The sequence below is a fragment of the Artemia sp. Qi Xiang Cuo genome, chromosome 14, assembly GCF_049724085.1.
Source record: "Artemia sp. Qi Xiang Cuo chromosome 14, ASM4972408v1, whole genome shotgun sequence".
NCBI classification, from domain to species: domain Eukaryota; kingdom Metazoa; phylum Arthropoda; class Branchiopoda; order Anostraca; family Artemiidae; genus Artemia; species Artemia sp. Qi Xiang Cuo.
Genome location: NC_142807.1, coordinates 29,062,565 through 29,080,999, shown reverse-complemented (window position 1 = coordinate 29,080,999; position 18,435 = coordinate 29,062,565). Strand labels below are relative to the sequence as shown.

Here is an 18,435-nt window from a genome sequence, read left to right as displayed (position 1 = left end):
ATATATTTGAAATTAGAATTAAAATCTGATTCTTTAGATATATCTATTGGTACCAAAATTCCGTTTCTTAGAGTTTCAGTTACTATTGAGCCGGGTCGCTCCTTACTTACAGTTTGTTACCACGAACTGTTTGATTACTGTCTCCAAGGCTGAAAATCTGAATTCATGTTTTTTTGCGATAATTCTAACGCGACTGGTACCTTTTGTGTTGGTAAGCATATGAGTGTAACTTTTTATGTTACAGATAAATCATTTTTATTTTATTTTTGCAATAGGAGGGAAGCTATCACATTAGAGCATCAATATTCAATCTCAGGCAAAACGAAGGAGGATTAGGGTTTAATTGTTACCTCTTGTGGGGGGAGGAGTGCAAAATGTGTTCGTAAATATCTTGGGGAGGGGAAATAAGTTTTGTCCTTTTTTTATTTTCTTCAATACCCCCCCCCCCTCCTCCTCACAAAAATATTTTTTTTTCAAAGTTTACGGGGTAAGGATTGAAAAATAGGTGAATCAGTCCCCCTCCCCCAACAATTGAGACAACTGTGCTTGTCCCCTTCACTCACCCCTTATCTAATGGCTTGTGGAAAGTTAAAATGTTTTGAGATGCAAACGCGGTTTTACAGGGATCAGGTTCTCCTCCCTGTCTCCTACCTAAAAAAAACTCAGGGGTCCTCGTCAATGATAGCTGATGCGTAATTGCAAATGATTATGCCTAAGTTTATCGAATATGAAGCGAATCAACCAAGTTAAAAGAGGATTTAAAACTAATTTCTATTTTGGTAATTTTTTGTGTGGACTACTTGACTCTTTAGAAACAAATGCGCCAACGTGCGCATTACAGACTTTGATAATTTTGATAATTTCAAATTGATTGGCTATCTCAGAATTTTCATCTTCTGTGCCAATCGGTTTTGTGTCGGAAAAAGCCAATTTTTTTTTGGTACAATCTTTTTCACTACTTAAAAAAAATTCCTAGAGCATTTTATTTCACCCCCGAGCTCCAAGTTCCCGTACACAACAGACCATCCGGTATAAAACCCCAAGAAGTCCCAAAATTGACTCCCATCCCTGCGAAAAACGAAAGATATCGCAACAGTTTTGTACCAAGTTTTGTCGAATTGTACATTAGCCAGGACAATTAGTAATTAATTTTATTTTGATCAATTTATTTTTTTTTCTTTTTGAATTAAGTTTTGACTCATTTCATTTATGTATTTTGTACAATGGATTTTGTTTGACGTGAAGGTAAAATTCTTTCGATATGATTTATACGTAATAGTGCTATTTGTGATGCAAGATTCAAATTCGGCAGCCATATTGTGAAATAATTTTTAAATTAAATCCTATTCTATTCTTCTATTCTTTTCTTAATATCAGGTATTTTTCTCCGACTTGTAGACTTTGATAGGTAATCTTAAACTTATAATTGTTGGGGTTTAAACCAGCAAAATTGGGTGTTAAGTCGATTGTTACTTTTAGAGTTTTTGTTACTATTTTCCCCTGTCGCTCTTTACTTAGAGCTCATTACCCGAACTGTTTGTTATTTGAGACTTCGATTCATTTTTAGTGAGAATTTTCTCTTCCCAAAAAGAACCATTTTTAATGAATTTAGATGCAGTTCTACGACCTATGCTTTAACAAAACTTGATTGTGGTAATATAAATTACGCAACACAAGAAAAAGCATTACTCCATGACGCTAAGCGTAATTACTCTACTAGTATAAAAGAAGTGAAAAACCAGTCAAAGCAGTAGTTTTATACAGTTGTCAAAAAATTACACACGACAGAGACTAAAAATGATGAAATCAGTATTTCTTCTTGTTCTTTTCGCAATGATTGCAGCTGCATTCGGTAAGAGATAAGTTTATCTTCATGCATGTTATGTGAATCGGTGTTTTACTTTTCTAAAACTTGAATTTGTTACGGATATCACAATTGTAAAAACTTCTCAAATTGTCTGACAAAAACAAGCAGCCCATCTATAAATCTATAAAATTTACTGTAATTAAAAGCATATTTTGATTAATATAAAAATTGTGTTGTCTGTTTGGCTAAGTGGTTGGCGCGCTGGGCTAGGAATCCTTTCTCTAAGGGGCACGGGTACGATTCCTGGCGTGGCCGGTTATTTGGTTTTGAACGGGGGTCAGTGGTGCGACTCTCTAAGCTCAGCCAAAGTCGACCCAGTTCGAAATGGGTACCTGAAAAAACTAGGGAAGGTAAGCAGAAAGGGTGTGCAAGAGCACAGGAAGGATACCCCCCCCCCCCAATTATACTCCCTGGTTGAAAGGCCTCGAAACGGAGATCAGCACCGCCGGTAGGGACCTTGAGGGTCTAGTGCTGTCATACTTACTTACCTACTAAAAAAAAAAAAAAAAATCACCTAACTTTGTTTATATTACTTGTTCCAATATGTTTGGTTCCTCGCGCCTTAAAAGCTATTTTATTGGAAAGCGTCTGCTCAGTACTTCTTTTCTTTTTTTACACTTTCGTTTCATCTTAATCTAAAATCTATAGAAAAGTGTGCAAAGTTTTTCTTATTTTTTTACTCATTAAGATAACCACTATTTAGGGCACTCTTCTATTAGCTGGACTCTTTTTATATCTCAAACTCGAGACACGTTGAAAAACCCGTTTTTCAACGGGATGATAGAAGACTCCGTTGTAGAGAAATACAATATGTAACGTGGTTTTAACTGCGTATACAATATTTAAAGTTTTTTTTGGGATTTGGGAGGGAAAGAGGTACCTAGGCTAGGTTACGTGTTTAATGTATGCTATGTTTTACCCCCACCCCACCTCCTAATGTGCAAATGTATGGCCCAAATTTGTTTCTTAACTATTGTATTTTCATACTATTTTATTTCATTAGCATTAACCAAACTAGCAGTATATAAAAGAATCTGGTTAATAAAAGAGTACCATATTTTGTTACAATCCGACTAAAAGAAAGGTGATTTTTATCAATTGATTCTATCTTTTTTTTTAAGTGTGTTTTTTTAAGTGTGACTTATGAAATTAATAATTTCATCATTGAAAGGAAACTTAAATGTTATGTCAAAGGAATGTAAAAATGAATGCAAAAGAATGTATTCATTTTCATAAGTGTTCTACACTAAGTTTATCTAAGTTTATCACTATTCTTTCAAAACCTTTAAAAAAATAAAAGAATCAGTTTTTAAATTGATATGAAATTTTTTTTTTTTAATCAAATTGGTTTGAATTAATTTAGTTCACTCTTTAACCTAATCGCTCATTTGCAAGGCGGCTGGATGGCGCACAAAAATAATCTTGCAATCCCATGACCCCCAAACCAGGTGAACAAATCCCTGTGTGACTGATTATTTGATTGGGGACAGGGGTCTGTGATGTGACTCCATAAGCTTAGCCAGAGTCACAGTTTATATAATTATAGTTCTAAACTGATAATTATATAAACTGTGGCCAGAGTCGACCAAGAACTAACTGGGTTCCTCAACAAACTAGGGGAATGACACGGTTAGAATTGGATGATGATAAATAAAAGTTCAAATAGGGATAAAATCCTTTTAATAGACAGTGATGATGATAACAGTGATAATAATTCACAAAAATACCAGATATTTCGGTCACATATACAGTGACCGTCATCAGTAGTAAATAAAGTGGCTTAAATTTCCAATTATGTTTTTTAATTTACTTTAACTTGAGAGTTTATAGTCTGAAATTTTTTCAAAAATTTTTTTTTCCAAAACCATGGAGATCTAACAAAAAATTTTCAGTTTAGAATTTAGCCGAGAAAAAACGACAAATATAAACTATCCAGACAGATAGGTAGATACTTTATTCCGCGATTGAACAAAAAACAGGTACTACACAGAAAAAAGAAAAGAAAATAACAAAAACAAAAACTCACTACAAAATAAACTAACAAATAATTAAATTTATATAACAAAAAAAACTACAAGCATAGCAAAATAAGATAGATTTGAATCAAAAATCCAAAGAATAGAGCATAACTTGAAAATACAGCAAAGAAGTATGAATAACCTTTTAGCTACGGGCTAAACGCTATACGAATGGAGTACGAAACGAAAATGGGTTTATTTGTGGTTTTTACAACCCTGGTACTGACCCGCTACACGTTTATGTCTCCCGCTTGCTTACTTAATGGTCTTTGAACATTTTGTTATTGATTTTTTTTTTATTTATATTTTGTTACTTAGTACCCTTGAAATTATTTTTTGTTAAACTTGCTATCTCTCTAAAAGAAATCCATATTTTTAATTTCAGCTAAACCTCAAACTAATCCCGTTGAAGACGGCACTCCTTCGGAAAATGTCCCTATTGAAGGAGAAGAAGATGCTGATGCCCGTTATAGAGGTGAGACCAATGTTTACAACTATGTATTCAAAATACGCTTCCCCATCGTTCATAAGAAAACGGATAAAACGTTAGAGAATATCTTTTTCTTTTGTCTGTTAGAAAAAACAACATTTACAATACATGATTATTTGGTTGTACTGTAAATTTAGTCTAAGCCTTAAAATTATATATTTTGGTGACTTCTTGCAATTACAAATTTTTGGAGTAATACTTAGGTAAACCTGGCTATGAAAGGTCGCAAAAGCTAAAGTTTGCAGATATTTTGTTGGTCTTCTAAGGCGAAAGTGTTTACAGCTTCCCTTAACACCGGAAAAAGTCGTCAAAGCTGAAATTTCATTTTGTCTTGTATAAATATTCAGAACTAGACAATTAATATATAATACAAATAAAAAACCACATATACTTTCTTGTGAAGATAAAAAGATTGATCGTGAAGATTGAAGGGGCAAAAACAACAAAAACTTATGGCTTAAAAACAATAAATCTGATTCTTAAAACTTGTTCGCAAGCATAGCGGCAACAACTAACTTTAATATTACAATCTTGAATTGAATAGCATATACCCTTAGGTTGGCACAAGAATCCAATGAAAAAACCCATCTGATATCAAATTAGTTTTAGCAGTATAGTAGTCAAGTAGACTTGATTACTGTTATAATTACTACTAGTAACATACTGAAAACCAAAAACCACCAGAGGCCAACATAATTTCTCATGCTCATCCTTTAACCCAGCATACCACTCCTTACCTTTACCATGAACTTCAAATTTTATTTAAAAGCTGAATTTCGGTTATATTTTTTTTTCCGAATTTTTGGTAACTGTATATCTATTTTTTCTTCGATAGACATTTGCATGAATAAGTAGCCATCTTGGCTTGAAAATGTATAGGCCAAGTTTTCATTCATGTTAATAATTAAAATAATAATAAACAGAACACCATGCAATAATACTCAAGGCAAACTAATCTTTCTAGTCTTGGACCTGTAAACCATAGACCTCCAAAAAGCAAGACCAGTATTTAAACTATGGTAAATCAAACAAAATCAAACTTTGTAAAGTTTTTGTATTCAGTTGATTTAAAAATCCTACCAATAAGTCTATACTAATGACAAGAAATTGTGATTAGGTAATTATTAGGTAATTATTGAACAAATTGAGCGTACTAACATTTATTGCAGGAAAAAAAAAAAACATCACTATAGCTTGAGTACAATGTATTCCTGCAACAAAAATAGTTTTTATGATAAATTTGAACAGGTAAGGAGAGTGGACTTTACATCTCCTTCCCATCCGGAAATGATCCAAGTTTCTTCTTTTTTGGTAACTTTCTGAAATATTAAAATTTTTTACCATGCATTAGTAACTTTTGGAGATAATTACACAAGCTTTAAATGATTCGCATCTTTGTGAAGGATCTCTCTGTGCTTGAAGAGAAGCTAAAATAACTCAATAATGGAGTCTCAGCACAGGGGCAGTAACGTACTAATCATTTTTTTAGGCTATGGTGGATACCGTCGTCCATATGGTGGCTACGGAAGCTATGGTGGTTATGGAGGAAGAGGATATGGTGGCTACGGTGGAAGAGGATATGGTGGCTATGGATACAGAGGTTTTGGATAATCAACATATGGATACTCAATGTGTTTACCTTTCATCTTATTGTATCATAATCTTTTTTCAACGAAATAAAAATTATCGTAGTTATGCTGTTTCTAAAATTGATTACCATATTTTATTTACCTGTGGTAATCGTCTTGTGGTAATTGTAACCGTTTCAACAAAGATGTAAGTACTTATTTTAAAACCAGGGGCAATTTCAGTGTTTAAAATTTCATCGCTACAGAAGAGTGCCTCAGAGAGGTTATCCCCTATTTCTACCATAGCTAATCCACTGAATCCTAATTGTTAAAATAAAACGATTTTCAAAGATCCAGCTTCATCAGGACAATTTGGCTACGTAAGAACTTCGTAAAGACTATTTGGCTGTTGTCAAAGTCATCTCTTGAGCCAAGGGATACAACCAAAACTTTATCAACTTGGCTAAGAAATCTCCAAACTAAAGACAGCTTATATCAAAAAATACAATAGCCTACATGTCTCAAGCCTCTAAATGTAAATAAATAAAATACAAACAAACGTGTTTTTTTCAACTGAAAGTAAGGAGTAACATTAAAACTTAGAACAAAAAGAAATTATTCTGTATATGAGTTGGGTTGCCTCCTCCTCACTTCCTCCTCTTCACATTAAAGTGCTGAAATACTTTTAAAATAGCGTCTTATTCTAAGTAAATGGTCCTTGCGTTTCATGAGTCGTTCTTAAAAAAAAAGAAAATTAGACAAAAAGTCAAAACTTTAGTTTAAGGAGCAAGGAATTGAGGTAGGGGCAACCCCCTCATATATGAAATAATTTCTTTTTGTTTTAAATTTAAAGCTGCTCCTTACTTTCAGTTGAAAAAGCTGGTTTTTTTTATTTAATTTCTGATTGTTTTTAAAATCATGAAAGAAAATCTAGCTCTTCCTCCATGAAAAGTTCTCCCCACTCCTGAAAATTGCTTCATGGAAAGTTTCCCCGCGTAAAATAACCCGCCAGACAATTCCGTCCTCACTGAAAATTCAGTGAAATTCAAAACCAAGAAAATATTTTGCGGACAGTTCCGCCTAAAAAATTCTTCTTAGCATAATTTCATCTGAAAGACTAATTTCTGGTCACTTTTTAAATCATGCTGGGAATCCCCCCCCCACCCCCCTAAGTGGAAAACTTACCCCAAAAATCCTCCCCAAGTGGACAGTTGCTCCCTTGGAAAATACGGAGAATTTCTCCCGCAGAAAATCCACCCCCACATTGGAAAATCATCGAGACACTTTCAACCGCGCTTAAAAACCTCCACAAAAATTCCCAGGAAACATCTCCACATGTAAAAATTGAGTTGGCAAAGAGAAAGTAGGACGAATAAAAACAATTTCGTATTAGAATTTTGTCTAATCCCCAGAGTGTAAAAATTCCCCTGGATAGCTCACCCCCGATAATTTCTCTCCTCATGGAAAATTCTCCCTTTGGAAAATAAGACTTAGTATAAAACTCCCCCAACCCTAGAAAATGTCTGTATACTTCCCAATAATAAATACTATAGGTAAACAAAATGCAAATTTCATAACTTAGAGCCCTTTCATCCCCAGGGGCTGCGGGGGTCACGCTATCTTCAAAGACGTAGCTATTGAGCTTTTCAACTATGCTGAACTAATTGGCTATCTTAAAATTTTGATCGGACAACTTTGAGAAAAAAAGGGGCACTTAAGAGGGGCTAGTTGTTCTCCAGTGTTTTTGATTACTTTTAAAAGAAACTAGAGCTTTTAATTTCCGTTGAAATGAACTCTCTTTCGGTATTCTAGGATCATTGGTTCAATACTACCCCCCCCAAGAAATGAAAACCAAAAAAAAAAAAAAAAAAAATGCATCCACGACCTTTCTTCTGGCAAAAAATATAAAATTCCACATTTTTGCAGATGGTAGTTCGTAACCCATCAAAAGTTACGAACCAGAAAAGTTTGCCTTATTTTCGAAAAAGGGGGGAAACACCCCCTAAAAATGATAAAATCTTAATGAAAATTAAACTGTCAGATTCAGCGTAACAGAAAACCCTATTGTAGATGTTTCAAGCTCCTATCAACAAAAATGTGGAATTTTGTATTTTTTGCCAGAAGAAAGATCCCGGATGTGTTTATTTTTTTTAGTTTTTTTTTTTTTTTTTTATTCTAGTAGTCCTAGAATATCGTGAGAGGGTTCATTCAGACGGAAATTAAAATTTCTAGTGCTCTTTTCAAGTGAGCAAGAAATTGGAGGGCAGCTCCAAAATGGTCCCCTCCCACGCTCTTTTTTTCCAAAAGTCACTCAATCAAAATTTTGAGATAGCCATTTTGTTCAGCATAGACGAAAATCAAATAAATATTTGATTGCATTGGCATTGGTTATTGGGCAGTATACAGACGTTTTCAGGAGGAATTTTTTTCTGGGGGGGGGGGGGAGGCTCAGATAAAGGGGTTACGTGGGAAGATCTTTCCAAGGAGGATTTTTCCTTGGGGGGAAGGGATTTCTTTGAAGATTTCTCTTTGGGTTTGGGATTTCTTTGAAGGGGGCAACGGATTTCTAAGCATTATTTAAAAAACGATCAAAAATTAAATAAAAAAACAAGTTTTTTCAGCGGAAAGTAAGAAACAACATTAAAGCTTAAAGTGAATAGAAATTAATACGTAAAAGACGAGAGTCACCCCTTGGTCAATAACTCGTTCTTTACACTAAGATTGTTTTTAGTGCTTTCAAAAGAGCTATCTATTCTAATTAATGGCCTTTGTGATTCAGTGATTTGTGATTCGAAAAAAATTCAATCTTTAGGGTAAAGAGCGAGGTATTGACTAGGGACGAACCCCCTAATATACATAATAATTTTTGTTCATTTTAAGTTTTAGTGTTGCTCCATACTCTCAGGTAAAAATACTATTTTTTTATTTAGTCATAGGCAGAGCAGTCTCGCTGCCTAAGTAAAGAACAATGTTGGCACAGTGTATCTTTTTTTCCATACCAGGGCACTTCGTATCAAAGGAGTTGTCGTAGAAACTTCGAAAACGGCTTATTCAACTGGAAATTGGAGTGGCTAGTGCCCTTTTTAATAGCCAAAAGTGATTGGAGGGCAACTAGACCCCCCCCCCCGCCCATACTTCCTCCAAAACATCCAATCAAAATTTTGAGATAGCCATTTTGTTCAGCGTAGTTCATTTCCAAATAGAAAATATGTTTTTCAGGAGGAAACTCCCCCACAACCTTCAGGGAAAGGGTTTTAAGTTATGCCCTGGGAGCATATAAGAAATATGTTTGCACAATGTATTATTTATTATTTTTTTCCTTTAGAGCAGGGCACTTCGTATCGAAGAAGTTGTCGTAGAAACTTCGAAAAGGGCTCATTCAATTGGAAATTGGAGTGGCTTGTGTCCTTTTTAATAGTCGAAAGTGATTGGAAGGCAATTAACACCCCTTCCGAGCCCGCCATTTCCTGAAACACATCCAATCAAAATTTTGAGATAGCCAATTTGTTTTGCGTAGTTGATTTCCAGATAGAAATTATGTTTTTGAGGATGACCCTCCCCAACAGCCTTCAGGGCAAGGGCTGTAAGTTATGCCCTCGGGGCATATAAGGTTTTTATAGAAGGCGATGTCAAGGCTCATTCAATGGAAAATTCAAAGGGAAGTGCCCTTTGCAATAGAAAAAAAGATTGGAGGGCAACTAGCCCCCCTTCCAAGGCCACCCTTTCCTCGAACACATCCAATCAAAATTTTGAGATAGTCATTTCATTCAGCGTAGTTTTAAGTTCTGGAAATTAGGTCTTTGAGGATGACAACCCCCACCCCCCAGCCCTCAGGGCAAAAGTTGTAAGTTATGCCCTGGGGGCATATAAGGTTTTTATAGAACGACTTGTAGTAGATAAAGCCCGGAGCAGCCCCGGCGGATCAACCGAACACCACCAACGAGAGGCCCGGTTGAACGCAGCCGAAGAGTCATAACGCCCCGGCGCGCCGCAGGCGCCCCGCCACCGGCAGAGGCAGCGGCGTTTGGTCGACTTTAAATTAATTTTGCGGCAATTCTTTATTGCGTCAACCGCAAAGCCAGAGATTTTTCTTCTTGTGGGGTTTAGTATTTCGATTTTCCTGATTAGAAATCAAGCAGGGATTGCACTCTCCCCGAAATTTTTGAGTATTTCCCCGAAAAAAAATTGGTTCCCAAACTCCCCGAAAATCACGCAATAACGGTGCCACCCCTAGTGATTTATCACCAGTGACTTTCCCTGCCAAATATTACTTTGCATACCATAATTCTTTACTACTCTCTTGTTAATTAATTTTCATCTCTTTTGTTACTTTGCATAAAAACCAGACAGATGCAATATGCAATTGGAAATATTATAATATACACAGTTCTTAATATGTTAGTAGAGGTCTAAGTTATACTTCTATCGCTCCCCTAGGAATTCCCATAGTATTCTATCGCGCCTCTACACCTTTTCAAAGAGAGTCAGAACTCCCTCACACAGTTTTTTTTTTAAGTTGGCAAGGTATAATGTGGTCAAACATGTTTTGAGAGTATGGTAATAATTATATAACTTAAGCGAACTAGTTTTTGAGGCAACATCCGTTTTTTAGGAGCCAATAGGAAAACATTTCTATGGATGCTCTACACATTTTCAAAAGAGAGTCAGAACTCCCTCACACAGTTTGACATAGACATTTTTTTTTTTAAGTTGGCATGATATAATGTGGTCAAACATGTTTTGGGAGCATGCACGAAGATTTTTTGGACAATTGCCTTAACTTGAGATTAGTTTGTTAGAAATGCGTCGTTGATAATTAAAAAATCGGATGCTAGACTCAGACAAACAAAAGGAGTGTTACATCTAAGTGGCTTGTATACTATTAATTATCTTTCTCTGATCAATTTAGTGGAATAAATTTCAAAGTGTCAATTGGATATCAACCATATATTTCTACCTAAAATGGAAGGTTGTGGGGGGATTAAAAAGGCACAAAAGGGTGAACTACATTAGTTTATAAGACGGTTTATGAAAATCCCAAGGTTTTTTCTGATTTTTTGGACAATTGCCTTAACCTGAGAGTAGTTTGTTAGAAATGCGTGGTTGATAATTAAAAAATCGAATGCTAAACTCAGACAAACAAAAGGATTGTAACACCTGATTGGGTTGTATATGTTTCATTATATTTCTAAGGTCAATTAAGATGAAGAAATTTCGGAGTGTAGGTTTGACATTACCAGAAACGTGCATGAGACTTTTTTTGTTGGTGGGGGTCTTAAAAAGGCAAAAATGGGTGAACTACATGAGTTTATAAGACGGTTCGTGAAAATCCCAAGGTTTTTTCTGATTTTTTTGACAATTGCCTTAACTTGAGAGTAGTTTGTTAGAAATGCGTCGTTGATAATTAAAAAATGGGATGCTAAACTCTGACAAACAAAAGGATTGTAACAACTGATTGGCTCGTATATTTTGTATGATATTTCAAAAGTCAATTAAGATGAAGAAATGTCGGAGTGTAGGTTCGACATCACCATGCTCGTGCGAGGGAAATTTTTTGTTAGTGGGGGGCTTAAAAAGGCAAAAATGAGTGAACTACATGAGTTTATAAGACGGTTCGTGAAAATCCCAAGGTTTTTTCTGATTTTTTTGACAATTGCCTTATCTTGAGAGTAGTTTGTTAGAAATGCGTCATTGATAATTCAAAAATCGGATGCTAAACTCGGACAAACAAAAGGATTGTAACACCTGATTGGCTCGTATATTTTGCATGATATTTCTAAAGTCAATTAGGATGAAGAAATGTCGGAGTGTAGGATTGACATCACCAGGCACGTGCGAGGGAAATTTTTTGTTGGTGGGGGGCTTAAAAAGGCAAAAATGGGTGAACTATATGAGTTTATAAGAAGGTTCGTGAAAATCCCAAGGTTTTTTCTGTTTTTTTGGACAATAGCCTTAACTTGAGAGTAGTTTTTTAGAAATGCTTCGTTGATAATTAAAAAATCGGATGCTACACTCAGCGGACCACCAAGATTGTAACACACTATTGTCTCGTATAATTTTTAATATACGTCTAAAGTTACTTAAGTTTTAGAAAGGGCGGAAGGTAGAATGGATATCACCCGGAACGTCCGAGGTACGTTGTGGTGTAGTGGGGGGCTTAAAAAGGTACAACTGGGTGAACTACATGAGTTTGTAAGACGGGTCGTGAAAATCTCAAGGTTCGTTCTGATTGTTTTGACAATTGCCTAAACTCGAGAGTAGTTTTTTAGACATGGGTGATTGGTATAAGAAAAATTGGTAGCTAATATCAGACAAACAAAAGGATATTCAAACCAGATTGCAGAGTATGTATTGCTAGATATTTCAAGACTTAATTAAGATGAATAAATATCGTAGTGAAGGTTTTACAACACTATGAATGTGCAAGGGAAATTTTTTGTTAGTGGGGGGCTTAAAAAGGCAAAAATGGGTGAACTACATGAGGTTATACGACGGTTCGTGAAAATCTCAAGTTTCTATATTATACTTTTGAAAATTGACTTATCTTGAGAGTAGTGTTTTAGATATGCGTCTTTGATAATTAAAAAATCGGATGATAAACTCGGACAAACAAAAGGATTGTAATATCTGATTGGCTCGTATATTTTGCATGATATTTTTAAAGTCAATTAAGAGGAAGAAATGTCGGAGTGTAGGTTTGACATCACCAGGCACGTGCGAGGGAAATTTTTTGGTGGTGGGGGGCTTAAAAAGGCAAAAATGGGAGAACTACATGAGTTTATAAGACGGTTCGTGAAAATCCCAAGGTTTTTTCTGTATTTTTGGACAATAGCCTTAACTTGAGAGTAGTTTTTTAGAAATGCTTCGTTGATAATTAAAAAATCGGATGCTAAACTCAGACAAACAAAAGGATTGTAACACCTGATTGGCTCGTATATTTTGCATGATATTTCTAAAGTGAATTAAGATGAAGAAATGTCGGAGTGTAGGTTTGACATCACCAGGCACGTGCGAGGGAAATTTTTTGTTGGTGGGGGGCTTAAAAAGGAAAAATGGGTGAACTACATGAGTTTATAAGACGGTTCGTGAACATCCCAAGTTTTTTTCTGATTTTTTTTTCGTTGAAATGCAAGAGTTGGAATATTTCAGTAGTGTTTTGTTGTGCTTTACCTTGTCATAGTTACATTCTCTTGATTTTTCAAAGTTCATTTTGGATTTCTTTCCTTGAAATGCAAGAGTTGGAATATTTTAGTAGCGTCTTGTAGTGGTTTACCTTGTCACAGTTACATTCTCTTGATTTTTCAAAGTACATTTTGGATTTCTTTCGATGAAATGCTAGAGTTGGAATATTTCAGTAGTGTCTTATTGTGCTTTACCTTGTCACAGTTACATTCTCTTGATTTTTCTAAGTTCATTTTGAATTTCTTTCTTGAAATGCAAGAGTTGGAATATTTCAGTAGTGTTTTGTCGTGGTTTACCTTGTCACAGTTACATTCTCTTGATTTTTCAAAGTTCAATTTTGGATTTCTTTCGTTGAAATTTAAGAGTTGGAATAGTTCAATTGTGTTTTGTATTGATAAACCTTGTCAGAGTTACATTCACTTGATTTTCAAAGTTGAATGTGGAGTTATTTCCCTGTAATTCAAGAGCTGAAATATATTAGGATAGTGTCGTTATTATTTACCTTGTCATAGTTACATCCTCTTGATTTTTCACAACTCATTTGAATTCATATTTTTGAAATGCAAGAGTTGGACTATTTAAGTAGTGTTTTGTTATGGTTTACCTTGTCACAGTTACATTCTCTTGATTTTTCAAAGTTCATTTTGAATTTCTTTCGTTGAAACGCAAGAGTTGGAATATTTCAGTAGTGTTTTGTCATGGTTTACCTTGTCACAGTTAAATTCTCTTAATTTTTCAAAGTTCATTTTGAATTTCTTTCGTTGAAATGCAAGAGTTGGAATATTTCAGTAGTGTTTTGTTGTGCTTTACCTTGTCACATATACATTCTGTTGATTTTCATAGTTCATTTTGAATTTCTTTCATTGAAATGCAAGAGTTGGAATATTTCAATAGTGTTTTGTTGTGCTTTACCTTGTCACAGTTATATTCTCTTAATTTTTCAAAGTTCATTTTAAATTTCTTTCGTGAAATGCAAGAGTTGGAATATTTCAGTAGTGTTTTGTCGTGGTTTACGTTGTCACAGTTGCATTCTTTTGATTTTTGAAAGTTCATTTTGAATTTCTTTCGTGAAATGCAAGAGTTGGAATGCTTCGGTAGTGTTTTGTCGTGGTGTACCTTGTCACAGTTACATTCTCTTGATTTTTCAAAATTCATTTTGGATTTCTTTCCTTGAAATGCAAGAGTTGGAATAATTCAGTAGTGTTTTGTTGTGTTTTACCTTGTCACAGTTACATTCTCTTGATTTTTCAAAGTTCATTTTGAATATCTTTCGTGAAATGCAAGAGTTGGAATATTTCAGTAGTGTTTTGTTGTGCTTTACCGTGTCACAGTTACATTCTGTTGATTTTTAAAGTTCATTTTGAATTTCTTTCGTTGAAATGCAAGAGTTGGAATATTTCAGTAGTATTTTGTTGTGCTTTACCTTGTCTCAGTTACATTCTCTTAATTTTTCAAAGTTCATTTTGAATTTCTTTCGTGAAATGCAAGAGTTGGAATGCTTCGGCAGTGTTTTGTAGTGCTTTACCTTGTCACAGTTACATTCTCTTAATTTTTCAAAGTTCATTTTGGATTTCTTTCCTTGAAATGCTAGAGTTGGAATATTTCAGTAGTGTTTTGTTGTGCTCTACCTTGTCACAGTTACATTCTCTTAATTTTTCAAAGTTCATTTTGAATATCTTTCGTGAAATGCAAGAGTTGGAATATTTCAGTAGTGTTTTGTTGTGCATTTTGAATTTCTTTCCTTGAAATGCAAGAGTTGGAATATATCAGTAGTGTTTTGTCGGGGTTTACCTTGTCAGAGTTACATTTTCTTGATTTTTCAAAGTTCATTTTTAATTTCTTTCGTGAAATGCAAGAGTTGGAATATTTAAGTAGTGTTTTGTCGTGGTTTACTATGTCAGAGTTACATTCTCTTGATTTTTCAAACTTCATTTTTGAATTTGTTTCGTGAAATACAAGAGTTGGAATGCTTCGGTAGTGTTTTGTCGTGGTTTACCTTGTCACAGTTACATTCTCTTGATTTTTCAATGTTCATTTTGGATTTCTTTCCTTGAAATGCAAGAGTTGGAATATTTCAGTAGTGTTTTGTTGTGCTTTACCTATGCATTAAATAGTGGAATTTATGAAGAAATTGCTCTGCCTTGGAGACATTGAAAATTGTTTGTGATAAAAAAGAGAAAAAATGAATTGTCCGGTTATCAACACTAGCCAGTTTATTGCATGTATTAAATCAGAAGATGAACTGTGACAATGTAAATCACGATAAAACACTACTGAAATATTCCAACTCTTTTATTTCACGAAAGAAATTCAAAATGAACTTTGAAAAATCAAGAGAATGTAACTGTGAAAAGGTAAAACCACGGCAAAACACTACTGAAATATTCCAACTCTTGCATTTCAACGAAAGAAATCCAAAATGAACTTTGAAAAATCATGAGATTGTAACTGTGACAAGGTAAACCACGACAAGACACTACTGAAATATTCCAACTCTTGTATTTCAACGAAAGAAATTCAAAATGAACTTTGAAAAATTAAGAGAATGTAACTGTGACAAGGTAAAGTACAACAAAACACTACTGAAATATTCCAACTCTTGCATTTCACGAAAGAAATTCAAAAATGAACTTTGAAAAATCAAGAGATTGTAACTGTGACATAGTAAACCACGACAAAACACTACTTAAATATAACAACTCTTGCATTTCACGAAAGAAATTCAAAATGAACTTTGAAAAATCAAGAGAATGTAACTGTGATAAGGTAAAGCACAACAAAACACTACTGAAATATTCCAACTCTTGCACTTCAATGAAAGAAATTCAAAATGAACTTTGAAAATCAACAGAATGTAACTGTGACAAGGTAAAGCACAACAAAACACTACTGAAATATTCCAACTCTTGCATTTCAACGAAAGAAATTCAAAATGAACTTTGAAAAATCAAGAGAATGTAACTGTGACAAGGTAAATCATAACAAAACACTACTTAAATATTCCAGCTCTTGCATTTCAACGAAAGAAATCAAAAAATGAATTTTGAAAAATCATGAGAATGTAATTGTGACAGGGTAAACCACGACAAAACACTACTGATATATTCCAACTCTTGCATTTCAAGGAAAGAAATCCACAATGCACGACAAAACACTACTGAAATATTCCAACTCTTCCATTTCACGAAAGATATTCAAAATGAACTTTGAAAAATCAAGAGAATGTAACTGTGACAAGGTAAAGCACAACAAAACACTACTGAAATATTCCGACTCTTGCATTTCAAGGAAAGAAATCCAAAATGAACTTTGAAAAATCAAGAGAATGTAACTGTGACAAGGTAAACCACTACAAAACACTACCTAATCATTCCAACTCTTGCATTTCACGAAAGAAAATCAAAATGAACTTTGAAAAATCAAGAGAATGTAACTGTGACATGGTAAACCACGACAAAACACTACTGAAATATTCCAACTCTTGCATTTCACGAAAGAAATTCAAAATGAACTTTGAAAAATTAAGAGAATGTAACTGTGACAAGGTAAAGCACAACAAAACACTACTGAAATATTCCAACTCTTGCATTTCAACGAAAGAAATTCAAAATGAACTTTTAAAATCAACAGAATGTAACTGTGACAAGGTAAAGCACAACAAAACACTACTGAAATATTCCAACTCTTGCATTTCACGAAAGATATTCAAAATGAACTTTGAACAATCAAGAGAATGTAACTGTGACAAGGTAAAGCACAACAAAACACTACTGAAATATTCCAACTCTTGCATTTCAAGTAAAGAAATCCAAAATGAACTTTGAAAAATCAAGAGAATGTAACTGTGACAAAATAAACCACGACAAAACACTACCGAAGCATTCCAACTCTTGCATTTCACGAAAGAAATTCAAAATGAACTTTGAAAAATCAAGAGAATGTAACTGTGACATGGTAAACCACGACAAAACGCTACTGAAATATTCCAACTCTTGCATTTCAGGAAAGAAATTCAAAATGAACTTTGAAAAATAAAGAGAATGTAACTGTGACAAGGTAAAGCACAACAAAACACTATTGAAATATTCCAACTCTTGCATTTCAATGAAAGGATTTCAAAACAATCATTGATAACCGCCATAATATAACCGCGACAAGATAAATAACAACAAAACACTACTGAAATATTCCAACTCTTGCATTTCAACGAAAAAAATACAAAATGAACTTTAAAAAATCAACAGACTGTAACTGTGACAAGGTAAACCATGGCAAAACACTACTGAAATATTCCAAATCTTGCATTTCAACGAAAGAAATTCAAATTGAACTTTGAAAAATCAAGAGAATGTAACTGTGACAAGGTAAACCATAGCAAAACACTACCGAAATATTCCAACTCTTGCATTTCAACGAAAGAAATCCAAAAATGAATTTTGAAAAATCATGAGAATGTAACTGTGACAAGATAAACCACGACAAAACAATACTGATATATTCCAACTCTTGCATTTCAAGGAAAGAAATCCAAAATGAACTTTGAAAAATCAAGAGAATGTAACTGTGATAAGGTAAACCACGACAAACACTACTGAAATATTCCAACTCTTGCATTTCAACGAAAGAAATTCAAAATGAACTTTGAAAAATTAAGAGAATGTAACTGTGACAAGGTAAACCATGACGAAACACTACTGAAATATTCCAAATCTTGCATTTCAACGAAAGAAATTCAAATTGAACTTTAATAAATCAAGAGAATGTAACTGTGACAAGGTAAACCATAGCAAAACACTACCGAAATATTCCAACTCTTGCATTTCAACGAAAGAAATCCAAAAATGAATTTTGAAAAATCATGAGAATGTAACTGTGACAAGGTAAACCACGACAAAACAATACTGAAATATTCCAACTCTTGCATTTAAAGGAAAGAAATCCAAAATGAACTTTGAAAAATCAAGAGAATGTAACTGTGACAAGGTAAACCACGACAAAACACTACTGAAATATTCCAACTCTTGCATTTCAAGGAAAGAAATCCAATTTTGAACTTTGAAAAATCAAGAGAATGTAACTGTGACAAGGTAAACCACAACAAGACACTACTGAAATATTCCAACTCTTGCATTTCAACGAAAGAAATCCAAAATGAACTTTGAAAAATTAACAGAATGTAACTGTGACAAGGTAAACCACAACAAGACACTACTGAAATATTCCAACTCTTGCATTTCAAGGAAGAAATCCAAAATGAACTTTGAAAAATCAAGAGAATGTAACTGTGACAAGGTAAACCATGACAAAACA

At 34.1% G+C, this 18,435-nt stretch overlaps 2 protein-coding genes across 2 annotated transcripts in view; one reads left to right on the top strand and one right to left on the bottom strand.

Moving 5' to 3' along the window:
- Nucleotides 1-18,435, bottom strand: part of LOC148944346 (uncharacterized) — a 574,325-nt gene that overhangs the window by 205,179 nt on the left and 350,711 nt on the right. The gene's annotated exons all lie outside the window — the stretch shown is intronic.
- Nucleotides 1,695-6,070, top strand: LOC148944348 (uncharacterized). Its single transcript, XM_089100335.1, has 3 exons — nt 1,695-1,852; nt 4,271-4,360; nt 5,865-6,070. The coding sequence occupies exons 1-3, from the start codon at nt 1,798-1,800 to the stop codon at nt 5,984-5,986; spliced, it is 267 nt and encodes an 88-aa protein (XP_088956461.1). The 5' UTR covers nt 1,695-1,797; the 3' UTR covers nt 5,987-6,070.